Raw genomic sequence first — 26,152 nt, 5'->3', positions numbered from 1 at the left:
CTTTTTACATTTTCCTGCCCCTCCTCTTAGTTTTGCTTTTACCCCCTAAAAATGTAGATGATAGAGTGTCGGTCTGCCAGGGCTCTCTAATGCTGCACTGTGTATTAAGTGAGATTGTACAAAGGGACAGGAAGGTGATAACAAGTGGATTTATTATTGTCCGGTGAGGAAATGCCCTGGCCTGTTTGTGTCCGGGCAGGTCATCACATCACTGTCTCTTCTTATCTGGAAAACGGAGACCATAATCCTTTGCCCACCTCGGAGAGTGTTTGAATAGGGTATCTTTCATTCATTCACCCATCCATCCATTATAATTCATTGAGTATCTACATAGAGACAGGTACTGTGTCAAGTAACCAATCAAAATTAGTGATAAAGCACACTGTGCCTGTCCTGCTCTTGTGGAGACAGATACCAAACAGGAAATAAAAGCCTATGTGATGACAGCTCATGGGGACAAGGCCATGCCTGTGATAGGGCCAAGTTGTGATTTTAAGTGGTGGCCTTTGGTTCACCGGGACAGAAGCCACCCTGTGACCAGCAGCCTGGGCCTGGAGTCCCCTTGGTTCTGGGTGGTGAGTGGGGAAACATCTGAGATCACTTTCATTTTTCTTTTTCCCCTTCCTCTTGTCGCGGAGGTCCTCTTTCCTCTTCCAGAGCTCACACATGCCTGGCATCTTCTGGGTGGCACTTGCATGTGTGCCCAGTCTTTTCTGTCAGTGCCTTCTTGGACTGAGATCAGGGGAAGTTACTATCCAGACAGGTGAGCTTGGCAGTGCCCGAGTGCTCCCTGGACATGGGGCTGCTTCCCAGGGCTGTGCTCCGGAACAGGGAGAGGAACTTGGCTTCTGCAGCAAATGATGGAAGCTTTGGTCTCTGTCGCTTTCAGTATCATTGTTGGGAGGAGTAGCTGGACATGTAGGACCATTGTGGTGGAGCGGTTTGAGTTGCTTAATGTGACATCCGAGGAAACTCAAAATGCCAGTGGTCGTGCATATGGATTTACTTCATTTAAAGTGTCGGCCACATGTAATTCTTGACATTTTCACATTAGACTCGTGCAGGGGCCCTGAGATCTTGATGGCAGCTTAATGTCCCTTCCTATCCCTTTGCCATGTGATAGCTGAGGAAACAGACCCTTGGCTAAGCCCCACCCTCAGGTGGTAGGTGCGTTGGGAACAGGGCTTTATTTTTGTCCTTTATATTCCATGCTGCATCTCTCAGGAAAGGACCAAGTATTTACATTAAAAAAGATGTATGTGAGGGGAGGATGAAGAGGATAAAGGGGGTCAAATAAGTGGAGGTGGAAGGAGACTAGACTTTGGGTGGTGAGCACACAATGCAATATACAGATGATGTGTTATAGAACTGCACACTTGCAACTCATATAATGTCATTAACCAATGTCACTGCAATACATTTAATTAAAAAAAGATACAGGAAGCACACATAGGAACTGGAATGTGGAAGTTAAGTGGCAAAAGGAGGAAGGGGCTGTGTGTGTGTAGGAGAGGCGTGCAGGGGTGTCTAGGTTTGCAGCATTTTAGGGATCCTCGAGTTTCTCAGTCCTCTCTGTGGAGCTAACTTGGAACAGTACCTGACATCTAAAATATTATTTTATTGTAGTAAGAACAATTAGCATGAGACCTGTCTTCTTGACCACTTTTAAAGCATGCAGTGCAGTGTGAACTTCAGGTCCAGTGCTGTTCGGCAGACCTCTAGAATTTATTCATCAGGTAGATACTTGATCTGGTAGAGCCTGTAAACCAAATTCTTCCCTTCCCAAGGCTGTTGTTTCACTCACCCAGGGCATGTCTCGTGGTTAAGAGGCTGCCTCACTGGGCTTTTCGTGATTGTTTTGGCAGCCAGGGAGGACCTGCTATGTTCATTCTCTCTGAAAAGAATAGTCAAAGGAATGATATACCTGTAAAGACTGCATGTTAAACAGGGTTAAATAGTTTAGGCCTTACATAATTTAGGGCTCAGCCAATCCAGTGTGCCTGTTTGTATTGCTCCTGAGTATTCATGTAACAAAGCCCCTCCTGCTGCTCTTTTCCACCTTCTCTCTCCTCTCCGAGCTCACTGCTTGCTTGTGGTGCAAAAATAGAAGTATTGTGCCATCGAATCTGCTGTCAGACTGACGATCAACTCCTGAGCCTTTGAGAACCGGAATTGTGGACAGGTGGCAAATGTAATTTTCTTTTTTAAAAAAGTTATTCTTTTTTTTTGTCTTGTTAGTTTTCCTGGTTTTCTCCTGGTCCTGAGACATGGGAGTGCAGATAAAATCAGCAGCTTTGACCTGGGAGAGTTACAGGGAAGGGCAGGGTGGAGAAGCCAGGGCCCTGTTAAGATGGATCCGCATGTGGGGCATTTGCTGGCTCTAGGCTGAGCGTTCCTGAGGCACAGTGGAAGGAAGCATTAGAAAAGGAGATGTCAGAGGAAGGCTCAGTTAGGGCCAGACAGGGGTGGGAGAGCCCCAGGGGATGGATGGTGCCTGCAGGGCCTTCAGCTTGGCAGACATTGTGGTTTGCAGGACGAGGGACCCTAGGGCCATGAATGGAACAGGTCACCTTCAGGGTTTCAGGTAGTACTTTAAAAACACACCTTTATTGAGATATCCACTTACTGTAGAGTGTACCCAATTGAAGTGTCCAGTATATTCACAGATTCGTGCAACCATCACCACAGTCAATTTTAGGATGTTTGCGTGACCTCATTTCATTGCCCTCTAGCTGTCACTCTGCTGTACCCCTAACCTCTACCTCTCCTCCCACCCATCCAAGCCCAAGCAATTTATTTTCTGTCTTCATGATAGAGTTCCCTATTCTGGACTTCCGTGTGGATGGAGCTTTGCAATATATGGGCTAAGTTGTAGCATGTATCCGTACTTTATTTCCTTTTATTGTTGAATAATATTCCACGGTATGGATATCCCACATTTTGTTTATCCGTTCATTCGTTGATGGACATTTAGGCGAGTTCCAACTTTTGACTGTTATGAATAATGCTGCTATTTACATACTAGTTTCTGTGTGGACACATGTTTTCATTTCTCTTGGGTGTATCCCTAGGAATGGAGTTTCTGGGTCAGATGATAAATCTATGTTTAATTATTTGAGGAACTGCCAGGCTGTTTTCTAAAGGGGCTGCACCATTTTATATTTCCACCCATGGTGTTTGTGGGTTCCAGTTTCTCTGTATCCTTGCCAACACTTGTTATTATCTGACTTTTTGATTCTAGCCAGCTTAGTGCGTATGAAATGGTATCTCATTGTGATTTGGATAATGTTGAACATCTTTTCATGTGCCATTTGCACATTTTCCTTGGAGAAATGTCTATTCAGGATCCCATTTTTGAATTCAGTTAGTAGTCTTCTTCTTCTTATTATTATTAATATTATCATTATTATTATTATCATCTTTCTAGCTTGATTGAGGCATAATAGACAAAATGTACAGAATGATGATTTGATATATATATATATATATATATATATATATACATTGTAAAAGATTCCCCCATTGAATCAACACATCCATTACCTCATTTATTTCCATTTTTCTTTGTTTTTGGTGAGAACATTTAAGTTCTTCTTGCTTAGAAAATCTCAATTTTACAATACAGTGTTATTAACTATAGTTACCATGTTATACCTAGATCACAGGTGGCAAACACAAGGCCCAAGGGCCAAACCCAGCCCTCCTCCTTGTTTTATCCAGCCCAGAACCTTGTTTCTACCCAGTGGCAGCTCCGAGCTCCTTGCCCCTAGTTAAGGAGTTATATTTATACAGCCCCTAGTTAAGGAGTTATATTTATACAGTCCAAAAATTACATTCGGCCCTTTGAGGGCAATTGCAAGGTTAATGTGGCCCCTGGTGAAAATGAGTTTGATGCTCCTACATTAGATCTTTAATTCTTTAATATTGAGTTGTAAGAATTTTAAAAAAATTTTATTATTATTTTTAAAAGATTATTTATTTATTTTTAGAGAGGGGAAGGGAGGGAGAGAGAAAGGGAGAAAAACATCAATGTCTGGTTGCCTCTCATGTGCCCCTCAGTGGGAACTGAGTCTGTAACCCAGGCATGTGCTCAGACTGGGAATCGAACCAGCGACCATTCTATTCTGTTCACAGGTCAGCACTCAATCCACTGAGTCACACCAGCCAGAACAGAGTTTTTTATATGTTCTTGATACAAATTCCTTATCAGATATATGATTTGCAGTTATCTTCTCCCTTCTGTGCATTAACTTTTCGAATACTTGATGGCATTCTCTGAAACATAAAAGCTTTTAATTTTCGTAAAGTCTAATTTATCTATTTTTCTTTAGTTGCTTATGCTTTTGGCATTACGTCTAAGAATTGTTTGCTAAATACAAGGTCATGAAGATTTACCTGTGTTTTCTTCTAAGAGTTCCACAGTTTCTGTTCTTGTGGTTAGGTGCTTGATCCATTTGAGTTAATTTTTACATATGGTACAAGGTGGGGTCCGACTTCATTCTTTGCATGTGGCTATGCACTCATCCCAGCACCACTTATTGAAAAGACTGTTCTTTTCTGGTTGAGTGGTACTGGCACCCTTGTTGAAAATCAGTTGGCCGTAGCGGTGTGAGTTTATTTCTGGACTCTGAATTCTGTTCCATCGATCTACTTGTTCCCTTGTGCCAGTTACACACTGTCTTGAGTATTGTTGCTTTGTAGTAAGTTTTGAAGTCAGGAAGTGGGAGTCCTACTTTGTTCTTCTTTTTCAGGATTGTTTCGGCTATTTTGGCTTGCTGGCAGGAAGATACCGATTTTAGAATTGGCTTGCCAATCTGTACAAAGAAGTCAGCTGGAATTCTGATAGGGATTGCTTTGAGTCTGTAGATCAGCTTGGGGAGAGTTGCCATCTCAACAAAGTTAAGTCTTCTGATCCATGAACATGGGATGTTTTTCCATTTATTTAGACCTTTAATTTCCTCCCACAATGTTTTGTAGTTAGCAGAGTATATGTTCTGCACTTCTTTTGTTAAATTTAATTCTAGGTATTCTTTCCATGTCATCCTTCAGGTAGCATTTTGATGGGGAGTCATGGTAGTGCTTCTGCAAAGTCTTCTTATCAGGGGGACAGGTGGAGTGAACAGGAAGTGGAAAAACCATGTACTGTTGTTGGTGGGTGAAAAGAGCAGGGCATTTCCTGCTGGTCTGTAGCAAGTAGGCAGTGTTCTCAAGTCTTTCATGATCCTGTGGCAGGCACTGAGGGTGACATCAGCCTGCCAGGTACTCTATACATGCAAGTGTCAGCGGTTTCCCCTTGGTCCCATTCTAATCACTACTCCGTGTGGTGGTGGGCTTGGGGGAGGGGAGTGAGCAGCCAAAGGTAGATAGCAAGTGCAATTCGATCGAACTGACTCACAGTAGTATTTAAATTAGTAATACCCTTCCCCTAACTTCTGAAATTTCTCTGCTTTTCTAAAAGAGGAAAATGAGCAGCCTGGATGAATCACTAATCTGGAGAACTTTAGTAGCATAAAAAAGGAAGGAGACCATTTGGGAAAGAGTGGGAAATATATTTAGATTTGAAATGGGAGGTTAGGGTTGCTTTGAGGAGAGAGGGTGTCACAGTTAGGAAGTTCAGTGTTACCTGTCTGGCTGGTCCAGTGGTTACTCTTCTCACTTACATCTGCTTTTTATGGCTTATTCCCTCAATTGTTTATTCTGTCATGTTCCAACCCCCTGCCCATGGCTCTTCATAGTGTGTATATGAAGGGAGATGGAGATCAGGTTCAACCTATGGATGCCTATAGCTGTCTAGAATGTCTGTAAGTCTAGGTTAGCATTCTTCTAAATGCCACCAAAATAGCTGTTGAGGTTGGAATACTCTGGTATTTTTTTTCTTGTTTTAAATCCTATATTTGGCCTAAAAATCATATTCATGGCCATAAATGGAATTCATTGTAGAGATTATGTTGTAGAGATTAGCAAGTTTTATTGTTTTATGTATTATGAACCAGCATTTTCTTAGGCTACTAAACCTGTTTGATATATATATTTTTGATAAATACTGGAAACATTTAAATGGAAAATTTTATTGTCTTTCCAAATGTAACTGAATTTCAGCACCCTGTGTGTTTTCCCGTTCTGGTCCAAATTTAACTGAATTTCAGCACCCTGCTCGTTTTCCCATTTTGGTCTGCCTTTTTAAAGTTCTGAGAGCAGCCTGAGGGAGAACTCCCTGGGCCTGGGTTGCAGATGGTTCTGCACATCCTGCTGGCCCCCGAGATGCATGGCTGCCCACTTCAGTCCAATTTCCACCTTTGGGTGCAGCTCTCTTTTCTTTTTGGTTGAGTTCTTTTGTTTGTACACATTGGGATCTCCCTCAAGTTTCCGTGAGTAATGAGGTTCATATGGTAAGGACACTCCCCATGGGAACCCAGGAGACACTGGACCCTTAAGCCACTGGAAAACTAAGAACTCTGGGCACTGGCTCCAGGTAGCCCTGCAGACATCAGCAGCTGGAGCTGGCTCCCAGTTCAGCTTTTCTAGTGGTCAGTTTCTTTAATATCTCACGAGAACTTTTATCTACATCATGGCTTCTGTTTAAGCATAAGCCCTGGTTCCTTCAGAATGCCAGTTGGGACATCATTCTGTCCAGTTTCTCTTACATCACTTCCTAGGCTCCGGTTTCTGAGACTGCTGAGTCTCATGGTGTTTCTTAGTCCAAACACCCAGGGGGAAGTCAGTGCCCAGCCCTTCCTCCTTTCTGTGCCAGGCCTCGTCTTAGGCACCTGACTGACCAGTGGATTGGCTTTCCTGGAGTCCAGTGCCCATCACTGATGCTGTTATTCGTGTCTGCGGATGGTGATAGAAAGCCACGCTAGCTGAAGAGCTGCCCTTCCAGCAGGACCCTCTCCAAGAGCTTCCCCATCAGAGGAGATTTGGGAGAGCTGTGCCCCTCCCCCCAGACCCACCTGAGACCCGACCAGTAGGGTGCAAAGGACCCAGGCAGTACTGAGAGCTGGTCTGGGAAAAACTGACCCTAAGTTCAATTTTGAATTTAAAGTAATTGCTGATGGGATATCCTTATAAAATGAAAGTAATAAGTCAGTGTTTTTGTTTTTACTTAAGTAGAAAAATTGTTCAATATTGTAGGAGGAAGTGAAACAAACACAGAAAATGAAATTAACTTAGCTACTTGTTTTTTTTTGAGGAAAGAATAGTAAAAGTAATTGAGCACTTCAAATTTCACTTACTTATAAGAAGTGTATGGTTTTCTGACTTCAAAAGTACCAAATGCATTGTAAACGTTTGGAAAAATTAGAAAACAAGGAAGTAAACACCGGTCAGAACCCCACCACTCAGAAATGACTACTGTTAACTTGTCATGTGTAGGCTCCAATTCTTAAATAAATAAGAAATAAAAACCTACTTAAAATCACTTAATACTTCTTGAACAGTCACTACAATTTAATATTCTTCTATAACATAATTTGCTACAAGATGTTCTATTATGCAGCTGTACTGTAATTCATTTTTTTCTCTTTTCCTTTTTTTTTTTGATTTTATTTTTTTATCTTCAGAGAGGGGAAGGGAAGGAGAAAGAGAGGGTGAGAAACACCAACGTGTGGCTTACTCCTGGGTGTCCCCCACTGGGAACCTGACCCACCACCCAGGCATGTGCCCTGACTAGGAATCCAACCAGTGACCCCTTTGTTTACAGGCTGGCACTCAATCCACTGAGCCACATGAGCCAGGGCCATTTTTCTCATCTACTACTTATGGACACTTAGGTTTCCACTTTATTTGATTAAAAAAAAAACCTTTGCATGTCTGACTGATTTTTTAGACTGAGTTCCCAGCATGGAGTAATTGTGTCAAAGTCAAAAATTAAAAAATGCTTTTTAAAACATGTGGCCAAATTGTCTTTTGGAAATACTGGAAGAACTCACATTCCTACCAGCAGCATTCAGTCCCATTTCTTATGATCCTTGCACAGTGTCTCATTTTTATTTGCACTTCTGTTAAACATCTAAAACAGCCCTGGCTGGTGTAGATCAGTAGACTGAGTGCAGGCCTGCGAACCAAAGGGTTGCTGGTTCGATTCCAAGTCAGGGCATGTGTGTAGGTTGCGGGCCCAGTCCCCAGAAGGGGGCATGCAGGAGGCAACTACACATTGATGCTTTTCTCCTTCTCTTTCTCCTTCCCTTCCCCTCTCTCTAAAAGTAAGTAAATAAAATCTTTAAAAAAGCATTTAAAATAGATTTTGACCTTATTTCAAGAACTTTATTTGTAATTGTGGTAAGAAACGTAAAATTTAACATCTTGTCTATTTTAAGGGAAAAGTTTAATAAATAGTATTAAGTGTTACAGATTTCCAGATCTTTTTCATTTGGCAAAACTGAAACTCTATGCCCATTAAATAAGAATTCTCTACTTCCCCTTCCCTATAGCCTGGCAAACACCATTCTACTTCCTGTTTCTGTGATTTTGACGAGAAACCTCCTATAAGTACGTATAATCACAAAGATTTGTCTATCATATCTGGCTTATTTCACTTAGCATATTATCCTCAAGGTTCAGCCATGTTGTAGATATCTCAGAATTTCCTACCTTTTAAAGGCTGAGTAATATTCCATTGGGTGTACACAACACAGTTTGCTTATCCCCTCGTTTGTCTGTGGACACTTGTGTTACTTCCGCCTCTTGGCTGTTACGGATAATGCTGCTGTGAACACGGGTGTGCTAGTATCTCTTTGAGATCCTACTTTTAATGAAATCTTTTGGATATATCCCCAGAAGTGGGATTACTGGATTATATGATAATGCTACTTTTAATTTTTTGAGGAACCACCATACATTTCCATAGCAGCTGCACCGTTTTACATTTCCACCACTACAAGGGTGCAAAGATTCCAATTTCTCCATATCCTGTTTTTTTTAAAAATAAAAGCCATCCTAACAAATGTGAGGTGATAACTGATTGTGGATTTGATTTGTGTTTTTTTAATGATTAGTGACATTGACTATCTTTTCATATACTTTTTGGCCATTTGCATATTATCTTTGGAGAAATGTTTGTTCAGGTCCTTTGCCCATTTTTAAGTCAGGTTGTTTCTGTTTTTTGGTGGTTGAGTTTGACCTTTATTGTTTTTGTTTTATGAGTAGGTAATCTTTATTGATAACCCTTGCTCATTTTTCTATAGGAATATTCTTTGGTGTGGATTTGTAAGACCTTTGTCCTCCTTCGGGCCTTACCACCTGTTATCTGATGGTGTAGTTTAAATGTCATAGGCATGGCTTGTTCCTTGAGAGGCTGGGTCGCTGTAGAACTGCCAGGACTGCTCTCGGTGGTGGCTCTTTCTGGGTATCTTTCTATTCCCTCCATCTCGCTGCCAGCCAGCATCCCCAGGGCCCATCAGGGCCTCTCTGCTCCCCAGATCTCTAGCCTCCTCTGAGTCACCATGGCCATGACTACAGCCTGATTCTGCCTGGCCTTCAAGGTTGAGAGCCTGCCATCACCCAACTTCCGCAGACATGTCCTATCCCAAACTCCCCACGCCCAGTGTGGACTGATGGATGTTTGGGGGACAGGAGGGAGGGAGCAGCAGAGGTTACCTGCCAGAGACTGTAGGGGCCAGGCTCTCTTGGGGGATTTGGGTGGGAAGCCATATCTGCTTTGGGTTCCATGTCACCCAGTGCTGGTATCTTATTTTTCAGATTGATCTCATCCTGTGCCGAAGATGTTTCCAGAACAACAGAAAGAGGTATGTCATTTGACTCACTGCAGGTTAGTTCTTTGTTCACTAATCTGTACAGGGTGGAGAGAGTCAAGATACTGCAGGGCTTTCTACAGGAGGGCTAATGAGCGAACAAAAACCACTGCTCCATTTCCCAGCCTTGGTGCCTCCTTGGCCCTTATCTTTTGGTTCTAATGACCGAGCTGTTTCTCAGCTCAGTCCCTCACACTGCTTAGAAAAGTATCTTTTTCCATGACTCAGAATTCTCCCAAACTCTGCCCCCCATTGAGTTTCCCTTCATCCTACTTTCTTGGTTTTCTGCTCAGTTGCCTCATTAGCAATTTTTCATACATCTGGTAACAACCCAGGGCAACCATCTGCCATTACTTTCAGTTTTGTCCTGCTTGTCGCCTACTTGGATCCCTTGGCTTGGTGTCCCACAAGCAGGGAAGCTGTCCCTTCCCAAACCTAGCCTGACCTCTCAAGCCTCCAGTCCTAGCTTCTTGAGCTTCTGTCTGACTGGGAGGAGCGTAGGACGCCCACCGCATCAACCCTTCGCCAAGTAGCTGTCCCTCAGAAGTACCTGTTTGTCCTGCCTGCCACCTGCTGTATCACGTGTGTCATCAGTCGGTGAGCCTAACGAAACCAAACAGCTGTAACATGGGCCTTTTTAGGGAGCATGCATACTCACACACACACACACACTCACACACGCACATAGACACACAGTCACACAACCACATGGTCCTTATTTCACCTTGTCCAAATTTAAAGAACTAAACAATCCATTTCAGCCCTGGCTGGGTGTCCTACTTGGTTAAAGTGTTGTCTCAATATACCAAGATTGTGGGTTTGATCCCTGGTCAGGGCACATATAAGAATCAACCAATGAATGCATAAATAAGTGGAACAACAAATCGATGTTTCCCTTTCTCTCCAATCCATAAAACAACAGCAACAAAACCGATCCATTTCAGAGAACCCTTCCACAGACTTCTTCCCTAGATCTCACGTGGGCCCTGCCTGTGGGTTCAGGTTCTCTTCACTAGTCCTGCCCACTTCACCCTTTAACTGCAGGCTGGCCTCTCCCACTTTCAAAGGCAGCATTTTTGTTTATTTTTTAATTTTTTTTAACTTGGGTATGCCATATGTACAGTAAAATGCATAAAATGCCCTGATCTTATGTGTACATCTTAGTGTATTTTTCTTACATTTATACCTGTGTAACCACCACTTGGATCAAGGTAGAGATGCTTTTAGCACCCCAGAAGGTACCTGGTGCCCCTTCCTGCCAGTCCCCTGCTTCCCTGCTGCCCCCACACTCCCAGAGGTAGCCACACACAGTACCAAGACCCTCTTTCTTCTGTCCCTCTGTTAAGCAATGCTGGGACCAAGCTGCTGGCTTCAGGAAGTATGTTCTCTGTGAGGCTGGCCAAACTGCAAATCCCCACTTGACTTCCCTCACTTCTGATACCATCGGAACTTCCAGGGTTCCCCAAACACCCTCAGTTTGCTAATTCAGGAGAAAGACTCATGGAACTCAGTGAGAGCTATTATACTCATGGTTACATTTTTTTTTTATGGGGAAAGCATACCAGTTAGAGCCAGTCAAAGGAGGAGACGCAGAGGGCAAAGTTGGGGAGGGGTCCAAATGTGGAGTTTCTGGTTGTCCTCTCCTGATGGAGTCACCTTCCCAGTATTGATGTGTGACAACGTGCACAGGGAGCTCGCCAAGCCCTGGTGCCCAGAGTTTTTATTGGGGCTCCATGTTTACAATGTGGCTGACCTTTCATCTCCTGGGGTCAAGTTAACACGCTCAGTTTCCAGTTCCTTTAGAGGATGCAGCTGATATAGTGTGGCCCCAGCCTCCGTCATACTCACATTGTTAGACTGTCCAGGGATCAAAGCCCAGGCCAATGAAGATGCACCTGTCAGGCAGGACATTGCAGGGGCCTAGAGGGCACCTCCCAGGAGCCTAGGACAGAAGCCAGACCTCCCTTTGTGTGAAGGGAATTCTTCACTACACACCTGCCAGGGCCTGACCACTGGGCAGGCTGTGCGTGGGAGCAGGCTCCAGCTGTCTCCAGCACTGTTTCAAAGGTGCATTTTAAAAGCTGTTCTCTTGGGTGGGTGGGGCGGGGGGAGCTACCAGTGAAAGCCGTGAAGACTTTTTTCCCAATTAGAAGTTTTTTTTTTCCTGGGTTGTATTAATCATTTCATTTTTATTATGAACACATTTCAATTAATAAAAACTAGACAAATTTAACCAATTACATAAAGGAAGCATTTTACTGATCTTGCAAAAGTCCTTTATTATAGATAACTATGTAATAATATAGCATGAAGAAATTTTAAACTGGAGAGTTTTTCAACTGAAAAGGAAAAAAATACTGTAGGGAGAAAGAGATATAACGTTCAGGAATTTCCTTTAGCCTCTCAGCCAGAGATAACCCGATAAGGCTAGATTTTGGATGCGCCGTTCACCACGTACCGGCCCACTTTCTACATGTGGCCAGAGGGATCTGGCTTCTAACGAATTGCCCTTAGAGCAAAGTCAAACTCCTCACTGAGGCATCTAAGGCCCTTCATGCTCTGGCCCTGCTTCCCTCTCCAGGCTCATCTTCTGCCCCTCCGCCAACCCCAGCGAGCTTCGCACTCCTCACCGTGGGACTTGTTTCTGAGTCTTCACTGCTCTGCACTCTGGGCCCTGGGCTTCCACGAATGTTTTTCCCACTGCCTGGAGCAATCTTTCTTCCCCCAGGCTTCGAACCTGATTGTCTAACTCCCTTTCACTCTCAGGCCTAGTGCAGGAGTCCAAACGAGGCCTTTCTACAGCCTCTACTGTGAAAAAAAAAAAAGGTATTTTTGTCTCACTGCCTACCCTAGCAGCTCTCTGTCCTCATTGCCCGTTAGAAGTGGAGGAGGTTGTGGCTGAGGCTTTAAATGTTGTTTAGTGGGAAATAATTCAGGTCGCACTTCACTGCATAGGGAAGGGCTGAATGCAATAGCGGTGATTGTTCTAGAATCTAGACCAAGGGGGCAGTGTGTGTGTAAGCTCATTCGCCCACAGCAGACAGTACTAATTAATCATGAGGTTGGCACTTGAATGGAGAGCTATTTACCATCCTGGTTCAAGATTCAAATAGCCCGGGAGTGACATCTCTGTTCTACCTAACTGGTAGTGCCAACCTAGAAGTTTGGTAATTAAAAAAAAAAAAAGATTTGGAGGGTGTGGAACCAAATGCAGTCTCTCTTGTTAAAGTAGCTTTATTACTGTAATAAATCTAGAGAAAGGAGAACAAGGAGTGGGAGTCTCTCTTGTTAGTTAAACATGTTCCATTTGCACATGGGTTTGAATTCCCAGGACAGCAGTATCCGAGCTGATGGATCTTCCCCATAAAAATGGCCTTGGCATTGGGCCATTGTAAAATTAAAATGAATTCAGATTCATTCATGCATGCAACTTTAATTTACAATTAAAATATTATGGTTACATATTTTAATAAGAATAATTAGATGGACCCAACTGAATCAACCCTTCTGTTTAATGAGACAGAACCCAGAATCCTAATGAAAAGGCAGGTGGCTGTGACAGGAGACAGGTCTCGGATGGTGTCTTTTGTGGAGTCAGGCATCTTTGTTCTCCCTGCGTTCTGGTGTCCAGCAGGAGCGGGTGGATTTTTCAGCATTACTAAAGACTCTTGCCTCCAGCCACGTCAGGTTCATCCCCTGTGACGTGTGAATAGTCAGTTTCCTCTTGCTGAACAGTGTTTCATGGAGTTTGACATGCTGGCCCCTCCAAGGCATGGGTTTGCTCCCCTGCCCAGGGCTCACTTGGTTTAAATGGGGTGCTTCTGCCTCTGGGTGGGGGGGACTGGAAGGGTGTGTGTATCCTGTGTGTGTCTATTCCCTCTGTTCTCCTGGATCGTAGTGCTTGACCTGTACCTTTAGACAGTGTTCTTACTTCATACTGAGTGCAATGGCAGCTACCAGTTATCGATAACTTAGTGACGATAAGTTCATCAGCTCTGTGATAGGGATATCCTGAGTGGAGCAGACACACGTGGGCTCCGAGAGTCCGAGGCACTAGGAGGACCCTGCTTCCAGGGAGGAGACAGGGCCCTGCAGGGACAGATGGGAGGGATGTGCTTCTGTTTTGCATGTGTTAGATTTAAGCTTAACACATACATCTTTGAGGTACGGTATGCTAACTGACGCTAACATTTGAGACTTGCTCTGGGGAAGCATGGTTTTGATATTGGGAAACTGACTGGTCACTCACTTAGCTGGAGCCAGTGAATATCATTAAAGAATACCCCATAAGCAGGGTTCCTATCTGGTGTCCTGTGATGCTGGGGACTTTGAAGGGAAGTGACGAGACAACACAGTCTCCTACTCCCTGAAACTAAATTTATTGTTCTTTCATCCTCCCTCCCTCTGGGTCGATCAGATGTGATATAATAACAGGGAAACTGGGAATGAGATATATGGGGATTCTCTACTGTCTTCACATTTTTTAAAGGTTCTAGACATATAGCTATTAATTTTTTTTAAAAATTTATTTATTTATTTTTAGAGAGGGGAAGGGAAGGACACATCGACATGTAGTTGCCTCTCACGTGCCCCCTACTGGGGACCTGGCCCTCAACCCACACATGTGCCCTGACTGGGAATCGAACCAGCGACCCTTTGGTTTCGCAGGCCAGTGCTCAGTCCACCGAGCCACACCAGCCAGGGCTATCCTCACAATTTTTCTGTGTATCTCAAACAGGTCTAAAATAAACTTTGTTTTAAATCAAATAACATTGAATTATATATAAATATCAATATTTCTAAAAGATTGGTGAATAAAGGAAGGTACAAACCAGTATTTATAGCATACTTTCATTTGTGTTAAAAATTATATATATGGCAATATATATACATAAAGTCTAAAATATATATTAAAAAGTCCTGAATAGGTGAAATTTTATGTGTAAATATATCTTTAACCACATGCAAGTGTTTGTTTTTATAACAATGAAAAAATCGTTGAAAGGTAGACAAGCATTAGAGTATCATGCGAATGGTGTCAATAAATGTTAAACAAATGGTTAACATTTTCAGATTCTATTTCTGACTTGCTTTCACTTTCAAACGCCACTTTTGTTCTTTTTTCTAAAGCTGTCTGTTGGGGATCCCCTCCCTTCCTCTCTCCTTCCCTTCTTTCCTTTTACTTTTTCTTTTACTGTTTCATTATGAAATTTTAAACATACACGGAGTAGAGAGATTCACATAATGAACCCTAATGTACCTAAAGTTACAACGATTAACACATTATTAACTCATGACCAGGCCATTGCTCAACCCCACCCATTTCCTCCTGCCACCACTCAGTGTATTATTTTGAAACAAATTCTAGACATTCTGGAATTTCTTCTGTAACTATTTCAATATGCATGTCTAACAGTGGACCCTTCTCAGAAACAAACCACATTCTTACACCTTAAATAATTAACATTAGTTCTCTCCTACCATCAAATACTCAGCCAGCCTTCCAGTTTCCCTGATTGTGTTGAAGAAAAAAGATTATGTGTTTGCTCGTTCTAATCATGATTGAAATGAGGACCACATTGCATCTGGTCAGTATCCTGCTTACAGTCACGGATTCTGCCTTTTTTCCCTTTTGCAATTTGTGTGTTAAATAAACCATGTCTTCTGTCCTGGAGTGGTTTTCACATTCAGGATTTTACTGATTGGGTCCTGGTGGTGCAGTTTAACACAGGTTGGCAGTTATTTCTTTTTGCAAAAGTTGAATTTTTCCATTGCACTTTTCCTAATGCATTATGTGATACCAAAAGGTAACTCCTTAATTTGGGGCATGACTGGTGTAAAGAAACTTGCAACGTCACGAAGTCCTGTTAAAGTCAGGTCTACCCAAATGTTACCCACAGTTGTTTACCCTGAAATAATAAAAGCTTTCTTAAAAAATCATTCGAACCTGCAAGGGCATGGCCTTAAACACACTCCAAGCTATAAAGTGGCAAGTAGCATCCTTGTGGTGTGTCTTTTAGGTTGTCCTAAGTACTATTAGGGAATAAAGGAAGGGAATATTAGCGAATAAAGACATTCCTCCTGCCTTTCAAACTTGCTATTTGTAAAGAATGTAGTGTGTAAAATGGCTAAATTTTAGTTCTGAGATTGTTATGTGGAAGTCTTGAACAGAATTTGGGTGAATAAGATATTAAGTTCTGTAAGCATTAGCTGTGTAGCTCAGAGTTGTATTCCATACATTTTAATTGTATCAATGAATGAATGAATGAATCTCCGGTACGTACGTAAACATGTAAAACACTACTTTGGAATAAAAAAAATCAAGTCCTGAGAAAATGAGCACAAAATGAAACAAGTTTTCTCTTTTGTGATAGAAAATTCTCATCAAGGCTATGAAAAATTAATCCTCACCAATACTTAGAAATTCTCCTTTATTAGCTTTTGTCTCTATTCTTTTTGTGATCTTAGTAAGTATTTTTATACTTAGCACAGTTACATTTGCTCATACTATGAAGACTAAAGCTAGACCATAGTGGAAATTTTAAATGATACATCCATCAAAATGCCTAAAATAAAAAGTGATAACACCACTAGAAGCTGGGAGAGGTGTGTAATGACACACCATTGTGGTGTTAATTTGCATTTCCCTAATGGCTGCTGACGTTGAGCATCTTTTTATGTGCCTGCTTGCCATCTGTCTGTCTGCTTTGGTGACATGTCTCTTCATGTGTTTTGCCTGTTTTCTGATTGAATTCGTTGTATATTTTAAATGTCGAGTTTTATGTATTTTTATATATTGTAAATACAAGTGCTTGGAGGGAGGTGCGATTTGCAAATATTCTCCTACAGTCTGTACTTTGTCTTTTCAACTCTTCACGGGGGCCTTGGCAGAGCAAAAGTTTTTAATTGTGGTGAGGTCCCATTTTTCACTTTTTTGTTATATTGATCATCCTGGTGGTATCAAGGCTAGGACTTTAACTCTAAGGCCCATTTTGTGGTAGTTTTCGGTGAGGTGCAAGGTGTAGGTTGAGGTTCCTCTGTTAGCCTGTGGATGTCCAGTTCTACAAGTACTTATCGAAAAGACTATCTCTTCTCCACTCAATTATTTTCACGCCTTTGTCAAAAATCAGTTGGGCATATTTGTATAGGTTTCAGCAACCGGGATTCTTCTCACTGTATTCTTTTTCAAAATTGTTCTGGCTGTTCTAGGGTCTTTCCTTTCCCATGTAAATTTTACAATATGCTTATCTATGTCTTCAAAAAATATTACTGAGATTTTTACAGAACTTGTGTTAAACCTGTAGATCAGTTTGGGGAGAATTTGTCTATTATGTTGAGTCTTTTTTAAAAAAGATTTTAATTATTTTTAGAGAGAGAGGAAAGGAGGGAGAAAGAGGGAGAGAAACATCAATGTGAGAAACATTGATTGGTTGCCTCTTGCATGCCCCAACCCGGGACCTGGCCTGCAACCCAGGCGTGTGCCCTGATTGGGAATCACACTGGTGACCTTTCAGTTTGCAGGACAATGCCCAACCCACTGAACCACACCGCTCAGGGCTGTTGAGTCTTTTAACATGTGAACACAGTATGGATATGATGTTTATATAGATGTATACAAAGAAGTATATGCCTCTTTGATGTTTTTCAACAGCATTTTTATAACTTTAAGCCTATAGAAGCTGTACATCCTTTGTTTTTTAATCTTCTTTGTAGTCAAATGAATTCTCAAACATTTTGTGAGCACCAACTATGTGCTAGTGCCGTGCTTGGTTCTAGAAATATAAGAATGAAATACAAAGCCTATGGCACAGAGTTTCAGAAGTGCATGTTGTTTCAGCTGGTATTTTAGCTAATAGCAAAGAAGACAATGTTTCCCCCTCCAAAATAATGCAATTACAGGGAAATTCGAAATGACAGAGATTTATATTATTGCTTAAAGAGCCACTAGATAGAATGTTTGAGAGCCCAGGCTTTGGAGCAAGGAAGGCCAGAGGTTGGAACCTAGCTCAGCCTATTGGCCATTTGACTTTGGGTCAGCCGCCTAAGCTTTTAGAAGCCTTATTTTCTTATCTGTAAAATGGGATGATGATATTACTGACCTCTTAGGACTGTTGTGAAGAAGAAAGGAAAATGTGTGTAAAACACTTGTTACAAAGCCTGGAGTGTGTCAGTGCCCTGTACAATACAGTTATTTTTATTGTTAATTTCATCTCCTGTCAGGGCTAAAAAAAAACCAACCCAACAAAGTAGGTGGATAAGTGGATAAAGGCTGAACTTGGAGTGGCGGTGGAGAGAGGTGGTATGTTAAAATCAAAGAGTGATTATTAGAAGAGAACACAGGGTTAGATTCTCCCAGAGTCTAGTGGTCTCTCTCCAGAAGCCCGTTTTCACATGGAGCATAGCGGGGATCAGTTAGTTTAAATTTTTAATTTTAATCTGCTTGGCTTCTTCCTTCATGCTAGATATTGTCATTAGGCCCAAGAAGTCATTAAAGTGTTTAATAAGGTTATTAAATTGAGTAACTGCTGCTGCTGAAGCAATTTTCATAGGAAATCCATACGACTCTAGGTATGGAACTCTGAGCTGCCCTCTGTGGCTGCCAGACTGCCAGCCTGCCGTTGAAGGATGGGGGGCAGCATCGTGAGGGATGTGTCTAATTAAGAGATTATCGGTGAACCTTAGCTTCCTGGGTGTACTATTTGTGCCTGGCAGCATGGTGGAACTCCAGTAATTTCTACTAATTGCAGGGTGGGGGGAGGGGAGGTGCATCTGACTCATAGAATATTTTAAAATAAGTGTACTTTTATTACTTTCAAGTACATATTTTAAGGCCAAAGAGGCGAACAAATTGTTGTCTGGCACAGGTCTTCGGGGACCCAAGTTATTGAAGCTATCAGGATGATTTTCAATGATTTCTATGTAAATAGGTGCTTCTGGAGTTCTTTAGGGTGCTCGAAAACAGTTAGTTCTCCTAGATCTTAAACATTGCTCTTGCGGCCACGAGCTGTTAATTGGCACACCCTCAGCGCAAAGGGTTTGTTAAATTAAGATAAACTTTAGACCAGCTGCTAATTCATGTAGAACTTGAGACGAGCTATCACTAATTCATGGAATCCAGGAACCCAAGTGGATGAGGTTTTTATTTCCACTAAAGTTTAATCTTGTTCCCCCACCTGCGGGCAATTCATTCATTCATTCCTGTAGACATTTTTTATTCATTAAGTGACATTAATAGAATACATTGGATGTGCCAGGCATTCAAATCATACATGGCAGCCTCGGCCACCCTCCAGGAGCTTAGCATCTGGTAGAGGAGAGCTACAGGTAATTACTGTACAGTGAGGTGTCCTGAGTAGGGTGGGTGCCTGGAGTCTGCCCAGAGGCATTAGGGGCTCAGAGGAGGGTCAAATCTGTAAATAGACAGGACGAATCTGAGGATTCCTGGAGACTGAGTTGCATTTTGGAAAATTAGTCAAAGTTAGCAGAAAATAAAAGAAAGAAGACAACAAAGAAGAAAAAAGGAGAACGTGGGGTGGGGACAGCTGTTCAGGCAGAGAGAACAGCTTGTTCAAAGGCATGCAGGTGTGAAGTTGCACGTTGGGTATGAGGACATAAGCTTAGCTTTTGGAGATAAGCAGAGTGAAGGCCATGAAAGGCTCTATTGTGCTAGCTTAGGAGTTTGAACTTGATCTTGAAGGTTAGGGGGCAGGCTTTGAAGGATTTTTAGCAGGTTAATGACATCATCAGATGTGTGCTTTGGAGCTATTCTTGTCTTAATGTGGGGGATGAATTGGATATAGGTCTGGAGATCATTTAGCAGCCCTTGTGGTAATGTTGGGCAGGCAGTCCTTGAACCAAAGCAGTAGCAGAGGGAATAGGGTGTGGGTGGGTTCGAAGGAGAGGGGACCTGGAGGACTTGGGGAGGTGATTTAAACAGAGAGAAGTCTGGGGTAACTGGGTTTCTAGCCAGGGTTGCTGAGGATGAGATGGGGAACAGGGTAATGTAGGAAGAGTGGGACTTCCAAGTTGGGCAGTCTAGAGAAGAGGCTGGGTATGTGGTGAGTGGCCTGGACTGGGCTGCAGGTGGAATCATCAGCTCATGCTGGGAGCTGGAACCCATGGTTGGATAAGGTTACCCTGGAATTACAACAGGGTGTGAGGAATAGCAGCCTGGTGGGGGGGGTGGCTGTCGGGCCCACAGCAACATTTAAGAGAACGAGGAGGAAGAAAACCAAATTCGCCATCCACCAAAGAAGAGTGATACTCAGCACTCTAACCAAGGGCAAGATATTTGGAGTCTTAGCAACACAGTTAACTTTGAGTGTGTGTGTTTACAATGCGTTGTCATGCTCTTAGAAGCCATTTTATCTCCAGCATGGTTTTAGAATATGTATTCAACATACTCTTCTCCAGAAAGATTAAAGATTAAACTTCATAAGTAGTAATAATGGTAGAGTCTGAGATTTCCATCCCAGTGAGACAAAGAAAAGAGATTCTTTACAAATTTGTCACTATGCTGTCCATTCCTTTTACAAATATTCTGAGGGGCTTGCTCTGAGTAAGGACTGTGAGGTGTTTAGGTCACTCCCCCTTTTGCTGAAAAATCAGTTTCAGAGTGTTTGCTACTGGGTCCTTAGTAATTTTTACTTTAAAAAACATGGAGCCCTGACTGGTATGGCTCAGTTGGCTGGGTGTTGCACTGCAAAGCGAAAGGTTGCTGGTTTGATTCCTGGTCAGGGTACTTGCCTGGGTTGCAGGTTTGGTTACTGGTCAGGGCACAAACGAGGGGCAGCCTATGATATGTCTCTCTCTTTCTTTCTCCCTTCCTTCCCCCTCTCTAAATCAATCAGTCAATCTTTTAAAGAACATATATGTTTGGTTAACCTTTCCTTAATTGCTGGTTGACAATGATTGTATGAAGACCTTGGTGCTTTGGATTTGTAAGTGTTTCCCTTTGTATGTAATAATACTTTACATGGAAAATAATAATAATAGTGTGTATTCGTGTAGCACCTAATGAAAAGTTTTCTGGTGTCTTCACCCGTATTTTATAATGTGATTCTCGTAATAAACAGCTGAGATAGGTCGCACAGGCATTATTCCCATTTTCCAGATGTGGAAACAGAGGCTCAGTGAATAAATTTGTAACTTAGGAAGTGGGTGACGGAATTTTCCCCTGGCCTTGTGGCTATAATTTCAGTGTTCTTTCCATGAAGAGGGACGTGTTACTCCAAGTTTGTGTGTTAACAAGCAAAGAAATAGAGGGGGAAAGCCCTGATTTCTTCCAGAATAATCTGTCATCATTTATCACTGATTAATAATATGTTGAGTGTTTGGGAGTATGCGGTGCTGTGGATTTTATAGCTTAAGTTCAGAAACATTTTTTTGAAGTCACAACTTTATAGCAAATTGACAAATGTGTTTTTCTGTCTTTTGCTTTTGTTTAATCTGTGTAAAGGCCTACTTATTTCAGTACATGATGCATGTCTTCTGTTAATAGGGGACATGGAGTGGTTGGAAACATTTCATTTTCCTTTTGGTATATTCGGTTCTTCCGCCTCTCCAGCGGAAAATCAGAGCAGCCAGCACCCTGTGAGGGAGTGTGGCTTTCATGTGACTTGATGACTGGGACCTCTGGCCCAACGCAGGGCCAGACGACCGTGTCAGCTGCCGGCCACTCGCTGCCTGGCCCGGACCGTGGGCTCGGCCGACCTTGTCATCAGGCCCTGTGCCCAGGACCCTGACTGCTTTTAGGGGCCCAAGAAAATGTTCTTATTTTTTTAATCAGAAAAATAAAATGATCTCTTAGGTCAAGGAGAAGGTTTTCCTATATAATAGCAATATATTTATTCATCTTTGTGCCAGGAAAGTCACAAGGTCTGATTTTGAATATTGTGCTTTGGAGAAGGGCCCATGAAGGCAACAGCACCCAGGGCCCGTGAAAGGGCACAGCCCTAAGTGTGTGGGAGTGTTTGGAGGGATATCTGCTCTGGACCCTGGTCTTCTCTCCTAATCCTACTCTGTGTGTCCTTCTGTCTATTGATTCACTGATGATTGATTCATTCCTTCTAAGAGCTGTGGGTGTGTGCAAAGCACCTCAGGAAGACAAGTCACACACACGAACACACAGGGACAGGAGACAAGGGGAAATGTGCACCGACCAGTGGCAGGCTGCCTGGGTTTCGGTTCCATCTTTGGGCAGCATGTTCTTTACCCCTGACCCAATCACACTATACAGAATGAAGGGCTATTACAAATACTTCATTTTAACAATTGTTTTTATAGTGCCTCTTACAATTTAGAATGTGTTTTTGAGAAGTAATGGCCAAACATTGAGTATCACTATATTGTTACCTTATTTTTATTGCCTCTCTGTCTTCTAAGTGGCATTAAAAATACATAATGAGCCCAAACTGGGTAGCTAAGTTGGTTAGAGTATCATGCCAGTATGCCAAGGTTGTGGGTTCAATCCCTGGTCGGGGCACATACAAGAATCAACCAGTGAATGCATAATAAGTGGAACAACAAATCTCTCCTCCTCCCTCCCTCTCTAAAATCAATAAAAATATGAAAGAGTACATAAATAAAATATTTAAAAATAAGACTATTTGGAGCATTAAGTCACAATCCTTGTCTACTGAGGTCAAGCCTTGGGGCAGAGTTCTCAAAGGCAGGAATAAAGCTCATGTCTTAGAAGGTGAAACTTGATAGGTGGCAAAAGTAATTTTGAGGATGTGGACTATTTTTCTCCTTAAAAAAATCCTCTGTACTCCCCTGGCCAGGTGGCTCAGTTGGTTGAAGCATTGTCCCAGTATGCCAAGGTTGTGGGTTCGATCCCCGGCAAGAGGCAGCCAAGGAATGCATAAATAAGTGGAGCAACAAATCAATGTTGCTTTCCTTTCTCTCCCTAAAGTCAATAAAAAATACTCTGTACTGAAAATTCTCATTTTATCATCTGCATGATAGAATGGAGGGGCTCCATCCAGAAAACCCCACCATCGCTCTTTCGGTTTTGCTCCAGGGCGTTTACACTGGCCTCTCCTGTGTGCCAGAGAAAAGCGGTAAGAAATGGCTCCAATTTCAGCCTTGAAGCTCCTCCTTCTAACCAAAAAGTTAACATATTGAAAATTAAGTTCAATGAACAAATTTATAGTCCCCAAGGGCATAAATTATACTTTAAAATTTATCAAGCCAAATAATGCATTTTTAAAATACATGTTATCATGTTTATTTTAAAGATTTTATTTATTTACTTTTAGAGAGAGGGGAAGGGAGGGAGAGAAACACTGAGGTACGAGAGAAACATCGATCGGTTGCCTCTTGCACAACCCCAACTGGGGACCTGGCATGTGCCCTGACCGGGGAGTGAACCCTGGCCACCTTTCAGTTCTCAGGCTGGTGCTCAAGCCACCGAGCCACACCAGCAGGGCCATGTTATTATATTTTTAAACGAAGCTTTTCCTCGTGAAGCTGGGGGCACACACGGAGTCCTTGTACACGGTCATTGCTTGCCTTTCGCATGACCTTTGCTACTTTTTCTCATTTGTGTTGTAGGGAGTGTGTGATGTATGAGGCAGAGCCTACAGTTTTAATTTAGAACAATTAAGAAAGTAAGAAATGACCACTTTTAAAATTTGAGAAAAACACAAACCTATTTTTCATGATTTAAAATATACTTTCTTACTATCCTCTTACAACATGTAAAACTCCCTGGAAGTACAACAAACTTGGTTTTGCATTATTTTATAAATTCCATTATGTGGCAAAAGGTTTTTTTTTCCTGGGCAGGGGGACTTCCTATGGAGCCCGATTCATTAACTTCTTCTTTTTCAAAGAACCGTGACCACATCGGTTGAAGTTCATTTCCGTCTTGTCCTAGTACAGCTTATTGCTCTCATCTGTTGCCAAGCCCCTACTTGCAGTCCCGAAACACGGCTCTGTGTTTGTGATGCCCTTGCAGGAGTTCGTGAGTGTCTGGGTCCGAGACCCCAGGATTCAGAAGGAGGACTTTTGGCATTCCTACATTGACTACGAGATATGCATTCATGTGAGTATGCAGTCAGTAGCCCATGGGAATCATAGTAAGTTTTAGCAGAGTCTGTTTGATGGGATAGGATGATATACTTACAGTTGAAATTTGGGAAGTGATCTTTATTCAAAGAACTGAACTTTAATGATCACAGCTAATGCTTGTATCTTGAAGTAGTAAGATGGCCCCTAAAGTTGAAAATTATTTGAATTCCTTGTTGCACCTGTGTTAATATTAATATTTTAATGTTTATGGCCTTCATGGAGATGTGGATACATATAAAATTCATGCTTAAAGAATATTTATACCTCATTAATAGTATTTATGATCTGTTGTAGCTATTTCCAGGAAATAAATACATTGCTTGATGTCTTCTGTTTTGAGAGGGTGTAGAGTTCTCTGGGGAAGAGATATATAGTGTTTTATAGGTAGATAAGAAAGTAGGAACTGTTGAACAACAACAAAAAACTTAAAAAAGCAAAAAAAAAAAGGAGGTAGGAACTGAATATGTGTAATTTTGTTGCCCTAGTCTAGCTTCCGAGTAATTAACACAAGTAAATAACTGGACATAATGTTCTTTAATTGGAAAGGATGCTCTGTCCTAATCCCGTGGACAGTGTCATGTGGCGTGTGGCCTTCTGTGATCATCTTGAACAGGGTCAGCAAACTTTTTCTGTGAAGGGCCAGGTAGTAGCCCTGACCAGCATCATCCCACCAAGCGAAGGGTCACCTGTTGAATCCCAGTCAGGACATATGCTGGGCTGCAGGCCTGGTCCCTTTTGGGTTGTGTGGAAGAGGCAACTGACCAATGTTTCTCCCCCTCTCTTCCTCTCTCCCTTCCCCTCTCTCTAAAAATAAATCTTTAAAAGGCCAGGTAGTAAATGAAAGTCTTCAGCTCTGTGGGCTACGCAGTCTTTCTCCACAGTACTCAATTCTGCTCTTGTAGGGCAAGAGCAGCCATGAACAAGACATAAATGAATGAGCGTAGTTGTGTTCCAAAGAACTGTATTTGTGAAGACAAGTGGCAAGGTGGGTCTGACCCATGCGTTGGAGCTCTGTGGCCCTGATCATGGATAGCCACTTTCCCCATCTGATTTAGTCCAGGCTTTTCTTGGGAGGGTAGCGACAGGCCCAGGCTTCCTCTGTGACCACATGGCACAGGCGAGGTGAAATTCAGCTACCTCCAATTTCCTATGATACGTAGCTAGGTTGGTAGATTGGATATGCCATCACTAACTAGCCATAAAACATAAAACTTTTATTTTTTTCCTCCTGAGGCTCTCCAGCTTAGAAAATGAACAAACCGAAAACTCAGGGCTGCTTTTTCAGTGACTGCATTGACGTCCATTGCCAGGGTATACTTTATATTTTGATTTTGTTTTGATTTTATTCCTAAAGTCACACCAGATATACATTTTGTGTGGAAAATTTTAACACAAATGTCTGTGATTGTGCCTTTGAAGAGAAATTAAATTCTTTAGTGGCCTTTTAACTTCCTCTAAAAATGTGTAGGTCCTTATCACATGCTTTACGGTAGGCATGGAATTTGATTATCCTCTGAGAGTTAATGAAAGTGTAGATTTTTCTCTGCCACGTAAGTCGCATGATATGAATTCAGAAATGTCCATCCATCTCAAACCAGAAATGGTGGGTTGCACAAATATTATTCGGCTGTGGTCTGGTGTTTCTCAGACATGCGAATAAATGGACAGTTAATACAGCTTGGCTTGACAGATAGCAGAAACAAGCAAATCTATTTAGAGGAACTTAATAAATTAGTGATCTTGACATAATCTGATCCTGAAGCACCTTCTGCCTGGTGTACAGTTAAGAATTGGGGGCGTGGATTGGAGAGTCTCGGTCAGCCTCCCTGAGATGCCGGGACCATAGAGCTTTGCGGGTGGAGAAGCCGCTGTTCAGCCCATTTAAATTAACCTCAAGGGAAACGATATCAGGCAACTCTGAAATCTTATTTACTTGGAATTTTAAACTAGCGGAGTGTAGAGGTGGGGAGCCTGTCATCTGTACTCCCTGAACTTGCTTTGCAAAGGAAGGACTTATGGGTGGGTGGATCTTGGTCTGGCGCAGGTGCCAGTGGGATCTGTAGTTATCAGCCTCCACATGGTCCACACAGAGAAGGGAAAGGGCGTTGGAACCGACCCAGTGTGTACTGGAGGCGATGGGGTCCCCATAGTGGCCTGGTGCTCCCTGGGGAGGGAGCTCTGAGAGGACACCTGCCTGCCCAGGCCTCGTCAGGGCACTAATTCAGGTGTAAACTGCCTGCTCTTCTAGTCCCCAAGGGTCACATTAGAGTGAGGCACTGGGGTGCTTTGAAATCACAGGTTGGAGTGTTATACACCAAACTCCGCCCAGC

The 26,152-nt window shown here is 42.4% G+C and overlaps 1 protein-coding gene across 1 annotated transcript in view; it reads left to right on the top strand.

Moving 5' to 3' along the window:
• The window catches only part of SNX10 (sorting nexin 10), a 55,405-nt gene that overhangs the window by 17,688 nt on the left and 11,565 nt on the right, over positions 1–26,152 (top strand). Inside the window, exons 2-3 of the mRNA XM_037041261.1 lie at positions 9,697–9,743; positions 23,710–23,796. Of these exons, the coding sequence (XP_036897156.1) occupies positions 9,720–9,743; positions 23,710–23,796 (111 nt within the window). The 5' untranslated portion in view covers positions 9,697–9,719. The remainder of the gene's footprint in view (positions 1–9,696; positions 9,744–23,709; positions 23,797–26,152) is intronic.

The sequence above is a fragment of the Sturnira hondurensis genome, unplaced genomic scaffold (assembly GCF_014824575.4).
Source record: "Sturnira hondurensis isolate 20B ecotype Veracruz unplaced genomic scaffold, ASM1482457v3 Scaffold0002840, whole genome shotgun sequence".
Classification (NCBI taxonomy): Eukaryota; Metazoa; Chordata; class Mammalia; order Chiroptera; family Phyllostomidae; genus Sturnira; species Sturnira hondurensis.
The sequence above is the reverse complement of the archived record's forward strand: the minus strand, read 5'-3'. Positions and strand labels throughout refer to the sequence as shown.